Here is a 22,593-nt window from a genome sequence, read left to right on the forward strand (position 1 = left end):
TCCTTCCAAAAAGCCAACGACGCCTCATTTAAGAGCCCATGAACATTTAAAGCTCACTGGCACAGCTCATGAGGAAATTTCCAAATACATTTGCTCGCCCGTCACTACCTGGAATAACTCTGGAAGGGCCCACGCAGAATTCCACTCTGCCGTTTCCCCAGAAGTGCTGACTGACGGGCCATATGCTCATCTCGGTGCCCATCTGCTCGGCGCCCGGGGGGACAGGGAGGAGCGGCCTGCCCACTGGCGGAGGGGCCCGGCTCCTGTCTAATGGTCCCCGAAACGGCTTTTCGGCCCAGGAAACCCGCCTTCCCCATAAGCCCCGAGAACGGTTCCTGCTCAACACGCTGCAGGCAAAAAAGGCTTTCTACTGGTTACTGCTGACTTAATGCTTAAACGTTTATGGATGGGAGAGAGCTGTCTGGTTTTATTTCTTGCACATAACGCACGTATCATTAGTCATTTCCTGTCCATCCTTACTTAAAAACACATGCGTGTTTTTCTAATTTGCTGAACGTGAAGCCTGGCCAGGTACGGTGGGCGTGACGGATCCTGAAGCCATGACACCCCGAACCCCGAGGGGGCAAATCCCTCCAGCTCCCTGGAGTCTCCAGTGGCAATAGGACTGATGGGTTCTTAGCTTTTTGAAAATATGATGAAAAGTTTCTGACCTTTTCTCCAGGAAAAAGAGACACGGACATGAAATTTTGTGTCGTTACGGGGATCATGGACCCTCCGGAGGCCTTCGTGTTTCTGAATCAGGTTGAAGACAAGCTTGGATTGGCTCAGCCTGTCACCCCAGGTCACCCACCTCTGGCCTCTGGATCTGCATCTCCCTCCCCACCAGCCCCCCTCTCTACTCATCCGCCTCTGCCTCACCAGCTGACTTAACTCCTCACATTTTCCCCAACAGACTCCTGTGCCTTTGTTTCCTTCACCAGGGAGACTCTTCCATCCGTGTGTTCCAAATATTACTCATCCTTTAAACCTCAGTTTCCTCGCCACCTCTTCCTTGTCTTATTTTTTTTTTTTTTTTTTTTAACTCTTCTCATCAGGAAATTATCTTTCCTTACATTTTCTTCCCTCGTTACTTCATCTTTATATTTCGGGCACCTTGCAACTTTCCACCTCATAGATATTTGTGAATCTTGCCTCCCTTACTGACCTGTGAGCTAATTCACTTCCATAGTCTTCTCCCTGGGGCTTTCCCTGGTGGTTCAGATGGTAAAGAAATCACCTGCAGTGCGGGAGACCCAGGTTCGATCCCTGGGTCAGGAATATCCCCTGGAGGAGGGAATGGCAACCCACCCCAGTATTCCTGCCTGGGAAATCCTCTGGACAGGGGAACCTGGTGGGCTGTAGTCTGTGGGGTCTCAAAGAGTCGGACACTGTCACTTCACTTTCAGTCATCTCCCTGGCACACAGTGAGTGCTCAATAAATGCTCTAAATAACCAATAGATGCTCTAAATAACCAGTATCTGTGTATGTGATCCTGATACAGGTTGTAAAATGAAACCCCAACAAGTGTGCAAATATTCATCTCTTTGTGACTCTGATTTATGTGAAATCTTCAGAGGTTCTTGCGGTCACGGCATGCTTGTCTGTAGGGGCTTGCCACAAAGAAATCATTAGGGGGTCAACAAAGCCCCAGAATTTCAACAAATGTCAGCTATGTGCAAGTGGATGGGCCATTTGACAGGGTGGTTGGATGATTCTCCTGAAAGAATGCTTGCTTCCAGAAGACTACTCTGAAAAGTAAGAAAGATACTGTTCTACATTCACAAAGGCATGTTTAGTCCAAATAGTTTAGAAACCCTTCTTTTCTATCACTGAGGGGATTTCAGTTGGGACGTACTGCCAATTTAAGGGGTAGAGACCCGGGCTTGAGGGAATTTCTGGTTAATGTATTTTTGATACTGTTCCCCAGGACAGGACGGAGTTACATTCCTTGATCAGACTACAAGCCCTCAGCTGTGAAATCGAACCACTGGGAGATTTCTTGATCTCTGTTCTCTTAGAATGAGTGTGTGCTAAGTCACTTGAGTTGTGTCCGACTCTGTGTGACACTATGGACTGCAGCCTGCCAGGCTCCTCTGTCCATGGGATTCTCCAGGCAAGAATCCTGGAGTGGGTTGCCGTGCCCTCATCCAGGGGATCTTCCGCACGGAGGTATTGAACCGGCATCTCTTTGTGTCTCCCGCATTGGCAGGCGGCTTCTTTACCGCTAGTGCCACCTGGGAAGCCCTAAGAAGAGAATGTTATGTTAGAATGTTTCACCTTTATTCTCGATTCTACATAGAACCAACCTAATTTGAGGATTCACCTCGTGTGTGGGTTCTAAACACGTCTAAACAAGATCCAAGGGATACACTTGAGAGTCAAGGTAAGAAGTGAAGCCTGATCTCCCAGTGAAGCCTTCAGAGGATGAACATCTCTGAATTGGGGACGAAGCTGTACTGGCAGGCTGACTCCACCCTTCATATAAACTTGGTTGTCATGGTGATAGGAGGTAAGTGAAGCTGGGAGAGGACCATGAAACACTGCTGTGGGAAAAGGGGCTTCTGTGACTTACATAGTCATGTTCCAAATGTACACTTTTGAATAAGAGGCAAGCGGCTCACAGCTACCCCCGGCTCCCCGGCACTGAATGGCATCAACAAATCCCCTCAGAGTCCTCCAAGCCTGTCCCCGGCTTTATATTACTCTGGGGTCCTAAAGGGTAATGATCCCTAAGAAAGGAAAATGGCTACTAGAAACATCTACATCCAGGAAAAGGAGCAAAATGCTAGTAAAACGGTTCCACCAGGGGGTAAACCCATCTTCCAAAAATTAATCAGTTGATGGAATAATCACTTTGTTTATAAAATAGGAAAGCAATTTATCCTCTTCTGGTTCTGACAGAAGTGTTTCAAAAGAAAACCTTAGGCTCCCAAAATATCTTGAGAAAAGAGGATAGCTTCTGTTGTTTTTCCTGATTTCCTCCCCCTGGCAAGTGATGGATCTTCTTCATCTTAGTTTTGTTTTGTACAATTCAGACAGGTGGAATCATTACATACACAACTCCAACAGGCTGCTCCAGGAGCTGCAACTTACGTGTCACTATCAGCATAACTTTCAAACGAAGCCTGATTGACCACGTGGTGACCCTAAGAACTAGCATTTGTCCAGTACCCTCAGATGCCACGAAGGCCTCTCGTACGTGTCATTTCACATGATGCCAGTGACAGTCCAGGCAAGGAGAGCCCTTGAGCCCTTGATCATTTCAAAGATGAGATCAGAGAATAAAACGACTTGGCCAAGCTCATCGTGCACTGATCAGAGATGAAGGACTTTAATCCAGACTTGGCTGATGCCAAGTCCAGTGCCTCGTCGGGACACGAGCTGCTCCTCTGACATGGATGCTTATGAAGGACGTTCTTGAGCCCAGGAGCTGATGAGCATGCTGGTTTCTAAGGTCCCTGCAAGTTCTGTGCCTCTATCGATAAAATGATGGGGCTGGATTAAACCAGGGGCTTTAGAAACTTCTTGTAGCAGAAAAGATCCTTCCCGCTCAGAGGAAATCTAGAGAATGCCAAAGTATAAAATAGGTCATCCCAGCTCCCCTCTGGTTAAAAAAGAAATGACTCCCCCGGAAATGTCCATCAAGTGACGAATGGATAATGTGGTATATCCATAGAATGGAACATTATTGGGGCATAAGAAGGAATAAAGTACTGACACATATTATAACATGGGTGAACCAAAAACATGCTAAGTGAAAGAAGCCAGCCACAAGAAACTCCATTTACATGAGATAACCAGAAAAGGTAAATCCAGAGATAGAAAATAGGTTGGCAGAGGCGGGAATGGGGAGTGAGTGCTTAATGGATAATGGATTACCTTTTGGAGTGACAAAATATTTTGGAGCTAGAAAGGGGTGCTGGTTGTACAACATTATGAATGTGCTAAATGTCACTGAACTGTATACTTTTGTAAGGCTAGTTTTATATTGTGTGGATTTTACCTCCATATGTGTGTGCAGAGATGTATGAGAGTTCTAGAATCCTATCCCATCAATCGCCCTTCCCCCGCCCCTGCAGTGCCTCCAAGGACGCCTAGTAAGTAAATCAATAGAGTCATCAGATATTACAAAAAGTCATCATAGTTCAAAACAGCTCTCATACGACAGCTATTTTGTTCCTTCAGGGGCCAAAGGTATATTTTCTCCTAACCCAACAAATAAATTTGTCTGGGCGAGTGACATCATACTACATGGAAACAAAATTTTCCATTGCAGTCAGCTCCAATGTCAAGTCTAGTTGCAGTGGCCCAACAGCTTTGGTTTTAGGATATGTCATTGGTTTTAAACTCGAAAGTCTATTTAAGTATACCAGAAAAGAGCATGGTAAGCACTTTCTGTTTGTTGGTTCAAATTATAGTAGATAATTTTATTGGTGAATCGTAAACTAAGCATTATTAAGTGCCTACTATATAGTAAGGTGGCTCAGCAGTAAAGAATATGCCTGCAATGCAGGAGACCATGCAGGAGACTCAGGTTCAATCCCTGGGTGGGAAAGATTCCCTGGAGAAAGGAAAGGCAACCCACACCAGTAGTCTTGCCTGGAGAATTCCATGGACAGAGGAGCCTGGTGAGCTACAGTCCATGGGGTCACAAAGACTCGGACATGACTGAGCATACACACACTATATAGTAAGTCTTGCATGTTGCTTCACTTAAACATCATTATCTCCATTTTATAGAAAAGGATACTGAGGCTCAGAATAGCTCTCCACATCTTCAACATCAAGATTTGAATCTCAGTCTCTTCAGCTCAGGAGAAAGTTCTATCTACTACACCCACTCAGTAGGGTCACAGGTCCTTCTCCCCGTGGAAGGCATGAGGATTGCTCTCTGCCCCATCAATATATGGACCCCAGCCTATATGACCCCCTACTTCTGGGGTGTGTGAAGATGCAGGACACACAGACACAGGTGTCTGATACCCTTCCAAGGCCTCCTCTGCACCTTTCTAGAGCAGTTTAGAGCAGTTTAAACCTTTTTGCTTCAGTCTGTGCAGGAAAAGTGAAAACTATCTTCAACAGTCTTGCTGGCAAAGTGTATTCAATGAACTGATGAGGGACACATCAAACTGCCTCTTGAGAAATCTGTATGCAGGTCAGGAAGCAACAGTTAGAACTGGACATGGAACAACAGACTGGTTCCAAACAGGAAAAGGTGTACGTCAAGGCTGTATATTGTCATCCTGCTTATTTAACTTATATGCAGAGTACATCATGAGAAACGCTGGGCTGGAAGAAGCACAAGCTGGAATCAAGATTGCCGGGAGAAATATCAATCACCTCAGATATGCAGATGACACCACCCTTATGGCAGAAAGTGAAGAGGAACTAAAAAGCCTCTTGATGAAAGTGAAAGACGAGAGTGAAAAAGTTGGCTTAAAGCTCAACATTCAGAAAACTAAGATCATGGCATCTGGTCCCATCACTTCATGACAGATAGATGGGGAAACAGTGGAAACAGTGTCAGACTTTATTTTTTGGGGCTCCAAAATCACTGCAGATGGTGACTGCAGCCATGAAATTAAAAGATGCTTACTCCTTGGAAGGAAAGTTATGACCAACCTAGACAGCATATTCAAAAGCAGAGACATTACTTTGCCAACAAAGGTCCGTCTAGTCAAGGCTATGGTTTTTCCAGTGGTCATGTATGGATGTGAGAGTTGGACTGTGAAGAAGGCTGAGCGCTGAAGAATTGATGCTTTTGAACTGTGGTGTTGGAGAAGACTCTTGAGAGTCCCTTGGACTGCAAGGAGATCCAACCAGTCCATTCTGAAGGAGATCAGCCCTGGGATTTCTTTGGAAGGAATGATGCTAAAGCTGAAACTCCAGTACTGTGGCCACCTCATGCGAAGAGTTGACTCACTGGAAAAGACTCTGATGCTGGGAGGGATTGGGGGCAGGAGGAGAAGGGGATGACAGAGATGAGATGGCTGGATGGCATCACTGACTCGATGGACATGAGTCTGAGTGAACTCCGGGAGATGGTGATGGACAGGGAGGCCTGACGTGCTGCGATTCATGGGGTCGCAAAGAGTCGGACATGACTGAACTGAACTGAACTGAACTGAAGAGAAAGGCAAGGAAACTATTTGTTTTTTAAATATTTAGGTTGGATCCTATTCAAACACAAGAAACTCCAGCTTCTAAAGTTAACTGCTGGCCTAGAAGTCCTTGTGACGTCACTTCCTGCAGTTGGCGTGACCTGGTCCCAGATTTGAACACACAGTTCAACCCTACAACACTGTGCCTTATCTATGGGCACAAATGCGGTGCTTTTCCAAGTTATTCTGAAACATTTAGAATTGAGAATAATTTCAGCCTTTTGGTTTGTATGAAAGTGTTAGTCGCTCAATTGTGTCCAATTGATCCTATGGACTGTAGCCTGCCGGGCTCCTAAGTCCATGAAATTCTTCAGACAAGAATACTGGAGTGGGTTGCCATTTCCTTCTCCAAGGGATCTTCCCTACCCAGGGATCGAACCCCAGTCTCTCTCATTGCAGGCAGATTCTTTACAGTCTGAGCCACCAGAAAAACCATTGGTCTGTATAGTAAAGTTATCAAAATGCTGATAATAATTCCTTACATATAACGCACTTTACAGATTACAAAATGCTTTCATGGACAATCGTTGCTCGTTTTTGTTTTTTTAAAAAAAGGTATAATTAAGGAAAAATATCAGTAAATGCCATTTAGGTATTAACATACACCCTTATATTGTACGTGGAGAAAGGGTGAGATGAAAGCATTTTTCTATTAAGATTGAAGTCAGGTTCTTGAAGCTCTAACTGTTCTTGGTTATCAGTTAGAAAAAAAAAAAGAAAAGTCAATGCTTTTTAAATTAAAAATGAGGTGCTGCTACTTATGACTTGATAAGTCGTAAAATGCCTTTCCCATCCCTCCCAATGGTCCTGGGCCCATTTAAATTGCTTTTAACTTTTAGATCTGCAGCTCATATGGATCACATCGAATGCCAGGTGCCAGTAAAAAGGAAAAAAAAAAACAAACAACTAGAACCAGAAAATGAAAGCTGATCATGTTTTGAGGCCATCTAATGTGAAATACAGCAGTCCCCTTTCCTCTCTTCCTGGTTTTGGTGGCAGAGGTTAAGAAGGCTTAGGCCACACAATAGCCTTTGAAGTTGTTCCCACCAAAGGAATCAGAGGGTTAACATGTCAAGGTCCTCTTTAAAAATCTATCCCCCTGAGCCATCCTGGCATGATAGCCACCAAAATCTCCCTGCAGTGCCCCCCAGTCACTCAAGACCTAATCTCTACCAGTGAGATCAATAACCATTAGAAAGTAGATTTTTGAGAAATGAATTACATTGCAATGAATCTGACCAAACTGCAATTAATCCACTGCTTTTCCTCAAGGATGGCTAAAAAAGGCAGCTGCATGTGGGTACGAGTAGATCCATTATCCAGCTGCCATGAGCTGCTACCGGGAGGGGTTCCGCAGACCTGACCCGCCACCACTTTGATGCCCCCGTCAGTGGAGGCCACGCCTGGCGGGATCGGCCCACGTGAACCACAGGTGAGCGTTCTCAGCGAGCCTTGCTGGCCTTGGATCTGTGCCTCACACAGCAAAGAATGCTCTGGAGGAGAACTCAACCAAGCAGGCACCATCCAGCCTGACTCAGAATATGACAAATGCTCCTTCAGAGTGACATTTCCTGCAGGGCAGCGGTGCCCAGCCTTGGCTGTGAGATAGACTTACCTGGGGAACCTACACTGTTTCCATGGTCAGGTCTCCAGCCCAGGCTGATTAAAAGCAGCATCTCTAGAAGTGGGGGCACTTGCACTGGTATTTACGAGAGCTCTCCAGATGGTTCTGATGTGCAGCCAAGAGGAGAAGCTCTATCGGAGGGTGATTCTGACAATATCTGGGCTTGAGCCCAGTTGGTGAGGGGCAGCAGTAAGAGGAGCCTGCGAAGCACCACTTGCTCAGGCAAGTCAGGGTCCTCATGTTCCTAAACCACAGCTGACACATGCTTTACTTGTCTAGGGGGGTGTCGGGGTCCAACTGATGCGTCAGGGGTACCAGGAGTGCTGTTTGAAATGCTTGTCTTTGGTTTTTCTGCCTAAAACAGGCACCATGATATTTACTCAGTCCTCACTTTGCAAAAGCCAGGAATTTGGTGAAAACAAAACCAACAAAATACCCAAGTGACATTCCATGATTCATGACATCATGGAATCAGGGGTGATTCCATGGAGGGAGGGGCGGGCACATACTCCCATCAATATTCCAGTTAGATGTTAACTGGGTGGGTGGGATGAACAGGTATTATAAGGTTGTAAATATTATAGAACTGCCACAGGTTCGACAATTGGTTCTGCAGATTTTGAAACAAAAAGTTTACGTTGCAAGAGAGTTAACATCATGAAGAAAATTAAAAGAAAGCGATCCTTACTACACACGTCCAAGTTACCTGTGGCCCCATTCTCCAGCATTTTGTACTCTTTGCCTATGTTTGAGTGTCACAGAGAAGCACCACGTGGGCAACGGTGAGGAGGGGAGATTCTGTCACTGGGGGAGAGTGGGTTTTCAGAAAGACTTTCCAGACTCAGGTAAGGATTGGATAAAAATTCACCTGCTGAACTGCAAGTGTCTCCATCTCTTGACTCTGAGTCACTATATCTGGAGGGTGATACTCATAGGTGAAAATACGATTTATTAGATTGTTAAAGGTATAAATCTCACTCACGATGCTAACATGTTTTGAGAACTTGGCTTACCTGCTTAGGACATGGGAAGCAGAATTGATAGAAACAAATGATATAAAAAATACTTACTGGCTCTCTCTTTTCTTTTTAAGTGGGTCCATGAGACGCAGTGTGTCTCTGATCACGGCCACTTTCACTTCTTCATCGACAAGACTGGGGACATTCTCAAATACCCCTGGAGAGAGCTTGAAGGGTAAGGATTCCATGTTATGGTAGAGACAGTGATTCGGCACCAACTGACCACAAGCACCAGCCCCAGTGGTTGTACTGTCAGAATTGTTTAAAGGCTCTCTTCAGTCTACCTTTAAAATGTCAGTTTCCTTTTACAAATCAAAATACACGAAGGGGGAAGAATAGCACTGGGTTTTTCTCATTATCAAAATGATATATGCTCATTGTAGAATATTTGAATATATGGAAGAGGTGAAGAAAAGAACCTTCATAATCCACCCCCACCCAAAACCCAGGATTAACAGTCGGTGTATTTCCTTCCAGTCTTTTTTAATGCATTCTTAAGAGGGGGGTGGAGGGGCAGGTGGGGGGAGATAAGCACTGCTCAATGTACTATTTATCTTAGGGACTCAAGCATGTCGACATGGCTAAATCATATTCATAGAATTTCAATTAGTTCATCTCCTGAGGCTAACTAATTAGTTCATGTCAAAACTGATGGAAAGGCTCAGCTGCTTCTCCATTTGCAGATCTTCAGAACTGGAGAAGGGCACGCGGGGAAGTCACCATAGGTCAGATAGGTCTTATATTAATAGACGATGTTCTGAGCTCAACAAAACTGAAGTTATTTAGGCAGGAACAGAACTTGGCCGGGCAAATCTGGCAATGTCGAATCTTGTTTAGCCAAGGGAGCAGCGAGAAGAGTGGGACCATTCAGTTTGCCTGGTACTATATTCAATGAGATACTCAAAATACTTACTTCTTGCTCGTGTTCGATTCTCATGCTGGGATTTGCATTTACTTCAAGTAGTATAGGCTTCAGATTTTTCATGAGAAGAATGTCAAAGCCTAAAATCTGGATAAACATAATTCAGAATTAGTTGCAGTGTCTTTTCAGGAATTAGGTACTATATTAGGGGTATTAAGGTGAAAGTAAATTCCACCTCCGCCCCCAACCTGGGCCTTGACCCTGGCTTCTCTCATCCATAGCCCCTCTTCCTCTGGATGGACTTGTCAGGCCAAATGGACAGCAGAAAATTTTACAGGGGTCTTGGTAATGGGATGAGGTCCCATGGTTCATTTCAGCACCATCGGTGTTGTCTGAAGGGCTGTAAGATGATGACCTCGCTCTTCTTTAACAGGTTTTTTATTATGTTAAGGATCAGTAATTGTCCATCAATTTCTCCCTCTCCTTCTGTTCTCCTCTTTTAAGTTGCCTCTTAGCTGGATCTCTAAAAAACCCGAGACTATGTTTCTTAACCTCGGGTATATATCAGAATCACTTAGGGACCCCTTTCAAAACCACTGCTCATCCCTAACCCACACCTATGAGTCAGAGTCTTTCAGAGTGGAACGCAGCCAGTGTATTTTCAGTAGCAAATCCCCTGGATAATTCTGATGGACCCTCCTACCCAAGAAGAAGGGAATATTTATTAGGTGCCCACTAGGCACCAATTATGATACAATGCACCAATTATTCACAATCTTGATTCATTCTCAAGACAGCATATTTGAGTAGGGATTGTGCTCTGCATTTCACAGAAGCAGAAAGTGAGTCTTGGAAAGGCCAGTGGGTTTCCCTGAGACTGCTCCTCTCATAAAGGACAGAGCTGGATTTCAGAACTGCAGAACTGCTATGCAGTTTGTGGGACCTGGTGCAAGATAGAAATGCAGTGTTCAAAAAGTATTAACAAATTTCATGATGCTGAAACAAGAGCATTAAACCAAGCATGGAACCCTTTGGAGTGTGGGGCCCTCTGTGACAGCACAGCCCATAAGCCCCTGGAGCCAGCCTGCACCCATGGCCAGCTTTAGCACCCTTGCCGACCGGCCCACCTCCTGCTCTTGAACCTGGCATTCTGCCTCAGGTGTGGCTTTGTCTTGTGGACTGTTTCAATTCCTCAGGAGTCCCCTGTTTGGGATAAGTCACCCTGTGCATTTCATTCCCTAGGCCTGAAATAGCCCTTTATCTAGATAACATCTCCTCACCCTTGAGATCGCAGTTTCTAATTGGATTCAGACGTGGACTATGAGGATGCAGGATTCTCGGGAGGACTGTCATTATCTCTCTAGGAGGTGATAAGGTAGAAGAAAACTTCTAATATGAGTGATATCATTCCAAAGCTTCCAAAAGTAACATGGAGAATAAAGGAGGGGAGAGAACAAAGACACAGCTGCATCGCCTCCTCTGTGGACTCAAGAAGAAAATATGAGGGGAAATCCATTTACTTGTCTATCTAGAATATGCATTAGTTAAATGATAATTATTAAAGTGTAGCTTCATCCTTATTAATGAACTCAGAGCCGGAATGACCATTTGGGGGTGGGGGGCAGGGTGTGTAATTCAAGATAAGGCTATTCTTCAAGAAAAGACAATAAGGATGAAAAGTTGGGAAAAGTCATCTTCACTCTATTTTTCTTTTCCTGGTCATAAGAAGAAAGGAATGGAAATTCAGTAGAAAATGTTACATGTATTATAGATCTGCTTAATAATATATGACAAGTGGATATGAGTAATGAGGCCTGTAAGAGACTCTGGTGACATCATCAGTCTAACTTCAGACCTGGTCTGAGACCTGATGTTGATGAGCCTACAGAGAACAATGGGAGGCAGTGTCAACGTTTATCATCCTGAGTCACGGACGCTTACTTTTTGCTACATCTTAGAAGCTTGGACTTGTCCTTTCTCGGCCTGGTGGATTCATCTCAGCTCAGTGCATAGGGATTTCATGAATCCACAGCTATGGGAAAGCTGCAGAAGAGGAGTAGCAAAGCTTCGCCAACTGTACAGACCCGCACCCAGCAGCAGCACAGAACTTTCCAGGGCCTAAACTTTGGTGCATGGAGTTGACTGTGTTGAGTCTTGTGTAGGAGTGCTTTGGAGCCAGACTTGGGCTTCAATCCAGTTCAGTCTCTCATATTTGCTACACAACTCTAGGCCTCTGTGAGCCTCACATAACTCATCTGGAAAAAAATGGGCATAACAACAGCTACCTTGCAGGGTAGTTGACAATGGAAGCAAAAATGTCCCTAGAGTTATGCCCATCTTAAAGAAAGCACTCAATATACGCTGGCTGCCTTTCCGGTTTCCTACTGATCGCATCAACAAGAAATGACATTAGCAGCTTTGGAGTCCAGAAGAACTCATTTCAAATCTTAGTTCTGCCTTCAACTTGTGTAACTACCAGCAAGTGACTTAGCAGCTCCAAGCCCCAGTTTCCTCATCTGTAAAATGGGCATAAGAATAGTGCCTACCTTAGTCCATTCATTCATTAAGTACTGAATGCCTCCTGTGCCCTAGAGGCTCTTCCAGCTTCTGGAAATACAGGAGTGGACTAGACAAAGTCCTTACCCTCATGGAGCTTACACTCGAGTTGGGGAGATAGGAGGAAGTAAAGATAATGGGATGTAAAATGTTTTGCATGGTACTTGACACATAGTATTTAATGAAAGTCATCTTTATAGTTCTTCACGAGTTCAAGGAAAGATGAATTTTCCCCCAAAGTTTAATGAAAAATGCAGCAGCAGTGGATCTCAAGAAACAGAATCACAAAACTTGGAGGAGCCAAAAGTTGGTCTTTTCATAAGATCCCAGAATGTCAGATCTGGCAGAAAATCAGGAATTTATTTGGTTCAGTACTTTTCAATATGAGATTATTTTGAGGGGGAAGCACTGGGGAGACCAGATCAGATCTACTTTTATCTTTTTTACATCCTGGGGTTCCCATGGGAAAAGTATATATTTATATCTACACATCTATCTATACTAGATTCAGTTCAGTTCAGTTCAGTCGCTCCGTCGTGTCCGACTCTTTGCGACCCCATGAATCGCAGCACGCCAGGCCTCCCTGTCCATCACCAACTCCCGGAGTTCACTCAAACTCATGTCCATCGAGTCAGTGATGCCATCCAGCCATCTCATCCTCTGTCATCCCCTTCTCCTCCTGCCCCCAATCCCTCCCAGCATCAGAGTCTTTTCCAATGAGTCAACTCTTCGCGTGAGGTGACCAAAGTACTGGAGTTTCAGCTTTAGCATCATTCCTTCCAAAGAAATCCCAGGGCTGATCTCCTTCAGAATGGACTGGTTGGATCTTCTTGCAGTCCAAGGGACTCTCAAGAGTCTTCTCCAACACCACAGTTCAAAAGCATCAATTCTTCAACACTCAGCTTTCTTCACAGTCCAACTCTCACATCCATACATGACCACTGGAAAAACTATAGCCTTGACTAGACGGACCTTTGTTGGCAAAGTAATGTCTCTGCTTTTCAATACGCTATCTAGGTTGGTCATAACTTTTCTTCCAAGGAGTAAGCGTCTTTTAATTTCATGGCTGCTGTCACCATCTGCAGTGATTTTGGAGCCCCAAAAAATAAAGTCTGACACTGTTTCCACTGTTTCCCCATCTATCTGTCATGAAGTGATGGGACCAGATGCCTTGATCTTCGTTTTCTGAATGTTGAGCTTTAAGCCAAGTTTTTCACTCTCCTCTTTCACCTTCATCAAAAGGCTGTTTAGTTCCTCTTCACTTTCTGCCATAAGGGTGGTGTCATCTGCATATCTGAGGTGATTGATATTTCTCCTGGCAATCTTGATTCCAGCTTGTGCTTCTTCCAGCCCAGCATTTCTCATGATGTACTCTGCATAGAAGTTAAATAAGCAGGATGACAGTATACAGCCTTGACGTACTCCTTTTCCTATTTGGAACCAGTCTGTTGTTCCATGTCCAGTTCTAACTGTTGCTTCCTGACCTGCATACAAATTTCTCAAGAGGCAGGTCAGGTGGTCTGGTATTCCCATGTCTTTCAGAATTTTCCACAGTTCATTGTGATCCAAGTATATATACATATATATACTACTAGTCCTGGCTTCCCTTGTGGCTTAGTGGTAAAGAATCTGCCTGAAATACAAGAGACCTGAGTTCAATCCCTGGGTTGGGAAGATCTCCTGGAGAAGGAAATGGCACCCCACTCCAGTATTCTTGCCTGGCGAATTCTATGGACAGAGGAGCCTGGTGGGCTACAGTCCATGGAATTGCAGAGTCAGACTGAACAACAACACTACTAATCTAATCTAACATCCACTTTGCACATTAGAAACTTGCAGCTTAGAAACAGGAAAACCTCCCTCTAGTTTGGTGGCAGAGCAGGAAATGTCAAATGGAAAGAGAGAAAAAACTTTTCAATTATGTGATACTCTCCACCCTCCAAGTCATTCAATTAGCAATGATGTGTTGCTACTTACAGGGTGCCCTGGGGACTCAAAGATATCTTGTCCTTCATCCCTCACTTCCGGAAGCTTCCAAAGCAAGCTGGAGAGAAAAGGGCCCTGAGCCATTCATTGTAAACTCAGGTAAAGCCTCCAACCTACATTCCAATGAGGGAATTACCTCCTGAGCCCCAGAACTACACATCCATCTGCATCCAGAATATTCCCAACTTGGAGACCCCACACCCCTCACATTCAACATAACCAAACTCACTATCTGTGATCAGCAGACTAAGACAGTCCCAATGATACCACCTCCTGTATTCACACCCTTTTGTAAGCCCGTTTCCCTGAGAGTGGGCTGCACCTAATAATGTTTTTCTAACAAACAAAACAGGGCAGAAATTATGGGATATCATTTCAAATATGGAGAAGGGAATGGCACCCCACTCCAGTACTCTTGCCTGGAAAATCCCATGGGTGGAGGAGCCTGGTAGGCTGCAGTCCATGGGGTCGCTAAGAGTCGGACATGACTGAGCGACTTCCCTTTCACTTTTCACTTTCATGCATTGGAGAAGGAAATGGCAACCCACTCCAGTGTTCTTGCCTGGAGAATCCCAGGGACGGGGAGCCTGGTGGGCTGCCATCTATGGGGTCGTACAGAGTCAGACACGACTGAAGTGACTTAGCTTAGCATTTCAAATATTAGGTTATATAAAAAGACTGTGGCTTGCATCTTGAGATGCATTCTCTTACTCTCTTGTTCCCTCAACACTAAGGGAAGCCAGCTTCCACGTTGTGAGCCGCTGGATGGAGAGGCTGAGATGGCCTCTGGAACTGATGTCCCAGCCGATAGCAAGGGGGACGTGAGGCCTGCCAATAGCCATGTGAGTGAGCTGGGGAGGGGATCTTTCCCCTGTAGCCTCAAGATGACTGCAGTCCTAGACAATATGTTAACTGTAGCCTGTGAGGGACTTTGAGCCAGCAGCAGTCAGCCAGAAATCTCTCCTTCCTTCACATCCAGCTGTTCACAGGCTCTGTACATTCTACCTCCAAAACAGCTTTCTAGACCTGGCCCAATCTCCCTGTTCTTAGTCTAGATCAAACCCACACCACCTTTCACCTGGACTACTTTAATACCTTCCCCCATTCATTTCCCTGCTCTCAAAATCACCTCGCACAAAGGGCTACCAGAGTAATTTTTCTAAAATGCAAATAAAATGTTAGGACCCCCTCCACCTAAAATCCTGGCTTACAGGAGGAAGCCCAAGTTCCAGAGCATGTCCAATAAGTTCCTCTATGACCAGCATCTCTATCAAACTCTAGCTTTATTTCGTCCAACTCAACGCTGCATGTCTTGGGCTCTAATTGTGCTGAACTGTTAGTAATTCTGGGCTTCCCAAGTGGTGAAGAATCTGTCTGCCAACGCAGGAGACCCGAGTTCAATCCCTGGGTCGGGAAGATGCCCTGGGGAAGGAAATGGTAACCCACTCCAGTATTCTTGCCTGGGAAATCCCTTGACAAAGGAGCTTGGCAGGTACAGTTCACAGGATTGTGAAAAAGCTGGACGTGACTTAGCAACTAAACAACATTAGTCGTTCTAGAATGCTTTCCTACTCTCTGCTGTCTTCTACTTGGAAGACAACTTTATTTATCAAATATTTATTGAGCAGCACTATGTAGTATTCCAGCCACTGGGGATAAAGCAGTGAAGAAGACAAGGTTCATTTTAACTCCCGCCCTCTTGGAGCTTACATTCTAGAAGAGAGACCACAAGCAAGTAAATATCTATGACCAGGTAAGAACACAGAGTGTGTGCAGTGGATGGAGGGAAGGGCTTGGTGGTCAGGAAAGGCCTGGGATTTGTGAGATTTGTCATCCTGCTGTCTTCTGGTTTGCACTGTTTCTGATGAAAGGTTTTCAATTATCCTTCACTCCTCTGAACATAATGTGTCTTTTCTCTCTAGCTGCTTTTAAGATTTTCTTATTGTCACTGATCTGACTTTGATAAGCCTTGGTGTGTGTGTGTACACATTATTGTATGTGTGGCCATTTCTTCAAATATTTTTCTGTATCTTCCTTGTCTCCTCTGCTCAGGAAACTCCAATTACACAGATGTTAGACCATCTGATATTGTACCATAGGTAACTGAGGGTCTGTTCACTTATTTTTCCTGTCACTTTCCTCTCTGTGTTTCATTTTGAATAAATTCTATTGCTATGTCTTCAAGTTTGTTGATCATTTCTTCTACAGTATCTAATTTGCTGTTAATCCTAATCCAGTGAAATTTTCAATATAGATATTGCGTTTTCTTCCATTTGGTTCCTAGAAGTTCCATTTGGTTCTTTTTCATAGCTTCATTTCTCTCTACAGTAAACTATTTTCCTTTAAACTTTTGTACACAGTTGTAGTAGCTGTTTTAACATCCTTTTTCTATCAGTTTCATTATTTCTAATATTTATGGGACTGTTCCTATTGATTTTCCCCCTAGGTATAGGTTACCTTTTCTTGCCTTGGGGAATATCTAGTGGCTTTTTATTGGATACTGGACATTTAATGCTCAGTATCTGGATTTGTCTTCTTTTTAAAAAGTGTGAAGTTTTTAGGCCAGACCACCTTACCCGCCTCCTGAGAAACCTGTATGCAGGTCAAGAAGCAACAGCGGGAACCAGACATGGACCAACAGGCTGGTTCCAAATTGGGAAAGGAATATGTCAAGGCTGTATATCGTCACCCTGCTTATTTAACTTATATGCAGAGTACATCATGTGAAATGCCAGGCTGGATGAAGCACAAGCTGGAATCAAGATTGCTGGGAGAAATATCAATAACATCTCAGATATGCAGATGACACCACTCTTATGGCAGAAAGCGAAGAAGAACTAAAGAGCCTCTTGATGAAAGTGAAAGAGGAGAGTGAAAAAGTTGGCTTAAAACTCAACATTCACAAAACTAAGATCCTGGCATCTGGTCCCATCACTTCATGGCAAATAGATGGAGAAACAGTTGAAACAGTGACAGACTTTATTTTCTTGGGCTCCAAAATCACTGCAGATGGTGACTGCAGCCATGAAATTAAAAGATGCTTGCTCCTTGGAAGAAAAGCTATGACCAACCTAGGCAGCATATTCAAAAGCAGAGACATTACTTTGCCGACAAAGGTCCATCTAGTCAAAGTGATGGTTTTTCCAGTAGTCATGTATGGATGTGAGAACTGGACCATAAAGAAAGCTGAGTACCAAAGAACTGATGCTTTTGAACTGCAGTGTTGGAGAAGACTCTTAAGAATTCCTTGGACTGCAAGGAATCAAACCAGTCAAACCTAAAGGAAATCAGTCCTGAATATTCATTGGAAGGACTGATGCTGAAGCTGAAACTCTAATACTTTGGCCACCTGATGTGAAGAATTGACTCATTTGAAAAGACCCTGATGCTGGGAAAGATCGAAGGCAGGAGGAGAAGGAGACAACAGAGGATGAGATGGTTGGATGGCATCACCAACTCAATGAACATGAGTCTGACTAAGCTCTGGGAGCTGGTGATGGACAGGGAAGCCTGGCATGCTGCAGTCCAGGGGGTCACAAAGAGTCTGACACAACTGAGCGACTGAACTGAACTGAAATTTTTAGGTACTCAGTTATTTAAAGATTATGCTGATACCTTCCAGGCCTATTATTTAAGCTTTACTAGGAACCTGGAAGGCTGCTGTCTATGGGGTCGCACAGAGTCGGACACGACTGAAGTGACTTAGCAGCAGCAGCAGCAGCAGGTTGAGTCTAGAGTAACTTTCATCCCAGGGAAGATTCAATCCATTAGGACATAACTTCTCTGCAGTCTCCCTTGAATGTGTCCAGTAACCACCAAGCACTCTCCACACTGACTCTTTGGAGCTTGGACATCTCCCTGCTCTGTGTGAGCTCTGGTTCATCTTCTCAGTTCCCTGGTCATTCTTGCCCAACTCTATGGATTAACCCTCTACATATGAATAGCCCAGCACTCAGCAAAGGTGTACAGGGATTCCCATGCAGGTTCCTGTAGCTCTTTTCCTGCTTGGGTCCCTCCTTTAAAGAATTCTGCCCACAGAATTCCAGCCACCTTGGCATCACTAAAATGCTTATCTCCATCTCCTCAACTCACTGAGGTCACAGGACTCTGTTTAGGTGCACCGTCACCCCCGCCCGTGTCTTAGAGAGTGCCCCCAGACAGAAAGGTGAGGCAACCATAGACACATCTCGGCTTTTGTTCCCCACTTTCCTTTGGGATTATGATGCCGAGCTGTCTGTGGTACAAAATCTGAAAACACTTCTTTCGTGTATTTTGTCTGGTATTCTAGTTGTTTTCAAAAGAAGGTTAAGTCCAGTCTTTGTTACTCCATCACGACCAGAAGCCAAAGACTCAGGAGGTGATGTATGAACAGGGACTGAGTGAAGTGAGCAAATAAGTCATTTGAAGAGCTGAAGAAGAGCGTCCCAAGCAGAAGGAACGGCAAGAACACAGGCCACTTCTGATGAACAGCAAGGAGTGAGAGGGAGGGAGACAGGAGATGAGGTCAGACAGAATGGCAAGGGATAGATCATGTAGCATCTTGCAAGCCATGGTAAGGAGCCAGGATTTTAAGTGCAATGAGAAAGCCATTGGAGACTTTACACGGGGAAGTAATTTAATCTGACATGTTTTAAAAGAATCACTTTAGCTACAGTGAGAAAAATAGGCTACAAGCAGCAAGGGTGGGAAAACGAACATCAATTAGGAGGCAATTGCAGTGATACAAGTACAAGATGACGGCTGTCTGGACTGGGATGGAGGCAGCGGTGTTGGTTAGAAGTGGTCACACTGGGATCTCCCTGGTGGTCCGGTGGTTAAGACTCCGCACTTCCAACGCAGGGGGTGCAGACAAGCTGCCTTGTCTGTGTTCTCCCATAATCCTGCACATGTCCCTCCATGGTGCTCACGACTCCCACGTGGCAGTGCTCCCCAGCACACCGTGCACCTCTTAGGAGCAGGACTGCAACCTCGCCCATACCACACGCCCACAGCTAGCTCAGGGCTTGTGTCAGTGGGCGGCCAGCATATGTGTCTTAAAGAAAGAAAAAAAAAAAAGCTTACATGTCAAAAGTGGTCGAGGAAGGCTTTATGGAGAAGGTGGGATTCAAGCTGTACTTTGCCAGCACTAGATTTTACAAGAGAGGGAGAAGATGAGAGAGCGTGGCAGAAGACAGAGTGTGGCAGAAGGGGCCAAGCCAGGAGAGAACAAAAGGGCAGAAGTGGGGAAACATGGAGGATGTCCAAGAGACAGGAGTCAGCTGTGTTTGGCAGACTCGCATGGATCTGGGAGGAACGGGGAAGCGAGGCTGGGGCCAGGCTGGGAGGCAGCAGGGGTCAGGACCTGTTTCTCAAACTGTGCTCCTTGGAACACCAGTGTTCCATTAAGTTGGAAATGTGACTTGCTTCCTGGTTTCCCCCTAAGTTCAAGGCACTTCTTCGTAGACTAGTTTGAGAACAACTGTCATGACCGATAGCAAACGATATGACCTTGTTTATTAAGTGATTGCCTGCTGGGTACTCTTCAACACAGTTTTCTCTCACTCAGTCTCACAACAACTCTGTGAGGCAGGGACCAATATTCTATTTGCAGATAAGGAAACTGAGTCAGAGAAAGGTTAGCTTGCCAAGCTCTCCAGCTGGAGCTGCTGGAAGCAGGAGCTGGGGTTAGCTCAAATCCAGGGCGTCTGAGAACTAAACTCAAGCCCATGTGTGAGCGCTGGGCTGTTCCTTCCCCTCCTTCCTGTGGGGTGTTTGGGGCTGATGGTGGGGGAGATCAGAAGAGCAAAGAAGGGAAAGAAGAAGCACCTTAGCACTCACGGAAGGTGCCTCTTCCAGACACTGAAGGGAAAGGATCACAGCCAAGGAGAGAAGTGGACCCAGAGCGAGAGGACGACAGAAACCCAGCTGCAGAACTGAGATAGAAAAGTTCACGAGAGCTGAACTCTGCTGGAAAGCTCTCCGCTGCGTGTGCATTTCTGCCACATGAATCGTCTACACCCAGACGGGCCTGACTCTCTGAGCCGGGGTCACAGAGCTGCCCTCCAGAAGACTGACAGGGGGAAATGTTGCTGAGGGCTGTCTGGGCAATGACAGGGGGACAGACCAGAATGACAGGGCAGCCACGTTCCTAGGCAACAGATTACAGGAAACCTGCCCACAGCCCAGCCACGCCAGCCCCTGCTCTGGGCCATCACAGTTTTCCAAGTAGTTATTGTGGCTGTGATTGGAAAGGGGTCACAGTCACATGTTTAGGATAAATGTAATTTTGTTGGCTTAGAGTGTATGTTCTGGAATGCTGCAGTCTGGGCCAGGCCTGGCTACAAGCAAAAGGGGCGTCCATGACAAAGAAAAAATGCATTATATATGCACAAAACATTATAGTTTGCAAAGCCCTTTATCATCTTGATCTCATGTGAGATGGACGACAACCCTGTGATGTAGGTGAGGAAACGGAGGCACAGAAAAGTCAAGCAGCTTATAGAACGTCACACGGCAAGTCCATGTCAGAACCATGTGCTGTCCCCAAATCTTTGGGTTCCAAGTTAGTTCAGGTGTTTGAGACCTAAACTAACAAGTGTTTCAACAAGTGATAAGGATAAAGAAAGCAAGAGAGGACTCCAAGGAGAACAAAACACTGTTTTCTCAATCACTGTGAATCTGAAATGTACTTTAAAACAGATTTCAAGTATCTAATGCTTTGTGGGCTTCCCTGGTGGCTCAGTCGGTAACAAACCCTCATGCAGTTCAGGAGATGTGGGTTCGATCCCTGGATCAGGAAGATCCCCTGGAGAAGGAAATGGCAATCCACCCCAGTATTCTTGCCTGGAGAATCCCATGGACAGAGGAGCCTGATGGGCTACAGTCCCTGGGGTTGTAAGAGTTGGACACGACTGAGCAACTAAACCACCACGTGCTTTATACCACATCAAAGGATTTCACCCTCATTACTTCACACTGCTCCCAAGATGGCAGGTAAGGAGGTGAGTGTAGGTGATTCACAGAGAAAGAAACAGAGGCTCGGGGTGGTGAGGAAACGTGCCCACGGGACCCCCAGCCGGGAAGAGGATGAACTCCTCCCGGAGGGTTGCTTCCGGCCCTGTGCTCCTCTCCCGACCCCAGGCCTGGCAGCACTCAGCGTGGTCGAGCAATGGAAAACGCTTACGGGCCTGTGGTTCATGTGCCAGCTGTGCTCTGTCCAAACCAGCGGCTCCCTCTCTGTCTGCCCTGCAGCTGGGGCCCTGGTTCCAGCCCATGGCCTCCCCATGCCACTGGTCCACAGCAAGACAGGCAGAAAAACCACGGCCTGGCCCTCCACCCTGCACCCTCGCTGTGCCAGGGCTCTGCGGCTTGGCCATGCACGAGGGCCCACATGACGCTCCCGGAATAGCTGTCACTGTCGAACAGATGTGACCACGCAGTCCCCTGGGATGACCCCTGGATGCCTCCACGTTGCAACTCTCTCCTTCGCCCTCACCTTCCTGTGGCTCAAGCCAGGATTTGTTTTCTCTGGTCCTGCCTCTAAGTTGTGCCCACCTCCCCTTTCTAACGCCCTAAGCCTGATGGCTGAGCTGGACATCCTGCCTGGGGTCCAAGTGCCTAAGGACAGATTTTGGATGACAATTACCTCCACCACCACGACCCCCAACCCCACCCCCCAAACTGACCACTGCCTGAATGCCCCGTCAAAGGCTTCCACCGGCCTTCCCAGAAAGCCCGCTGACTGGTGCCCACTACTAGGGTAGCCTCTCTGGATCTGGGGCTGTATCCTGGGGCCAGCCTCCTCTCCTGCTGCCGAACGAGCATCCTCTCCGTCAGAGATGCCGCCCCGCTGCCTCCCCCTCCCCCTTCCTGTTCCACGCTACCTGCGTCTCTCCTGCCACAGCCTTTAAAGGACTAGAAACAACTCAAACGTTCAATGATAGAAGAACCGATGAACAAATCATGCGTATTTACAATGGGATGTACAACCGTGCAAATGAAAGCGAACCAACGACCTACCTCCACGTAGAGCCGAAAGGAGAGTGGCAGAAGACTATGTGCGTGATTGCAGTGTTTTTATGATGCTCGGAAACAAGCAAAACCATATATTCCTCAGGGATATATTCGCATATAATAAAAGGTTTTTTTTTAAGCAAGGAAATGATAACGAGAACATTCGGGACGATGGTTACCTCGGGGTGAGGAACGGGATCAGGGAGCAGCACTATAATTGGGGACCTTGGGTTGGGAGGTAGGCTGGAGATGATGGTTTCGTGCTTCTGCTTCATAGGTTACACACATGTTCCACGTATTCTTTCTTATATACTAACTGCTTCAAGATTAGATCACGGGGGTCCCAGAGGTGGTGTTTCGTATCATCTGCTCCCTACTCCAATTTATCTGCA

General features: G+C 45.8%; 1 protein-coding gene across 1 annotated transcript in view; it reads right to left on the reverse strand.

The window, feature by feature from the left end:
* The window catches only part of TTLL11 (tubulin tyrosine ligase like 11), a 269,041-nt gene that overhangs the window by 145,177 nt on the left and 101,271 nt on the right, over window positions 1-22,593 (reverse strand). Inside the window, exons 5-6 of the mRNA XM_027556177.1 lie at window positions 9,719-9,814; window positions 8,857-8,972 (exon numbers count right to left, since the gene is read on the reverse strand). Coding sequence (XP_027411978.1) covers window positions 8,857-8,972; window positions 9,719-9,814 — 212 coding nt within the window. The remainder of the gene's footprint in view (window positions 1-8,856; window positions 8,973-9,718; window positions 9,815-22,593) is intronic.

This window comes from Bos indicus x Bos taurus, chromosome 11, assembly GCF_003369695.1.
Source record: "Bos indicus x Bos taurus breed Angus x Brahman F1 hybrid chromosome 11, Bos_hybrid_MaternalHap_v2.0, whole genome shotgun sequence".
NCBI lineage: Eukaryota > Metazoa > Chordata > Mammalia > Artiodactyla > Bovidae > Bos > Bos indicus x Bos taurus.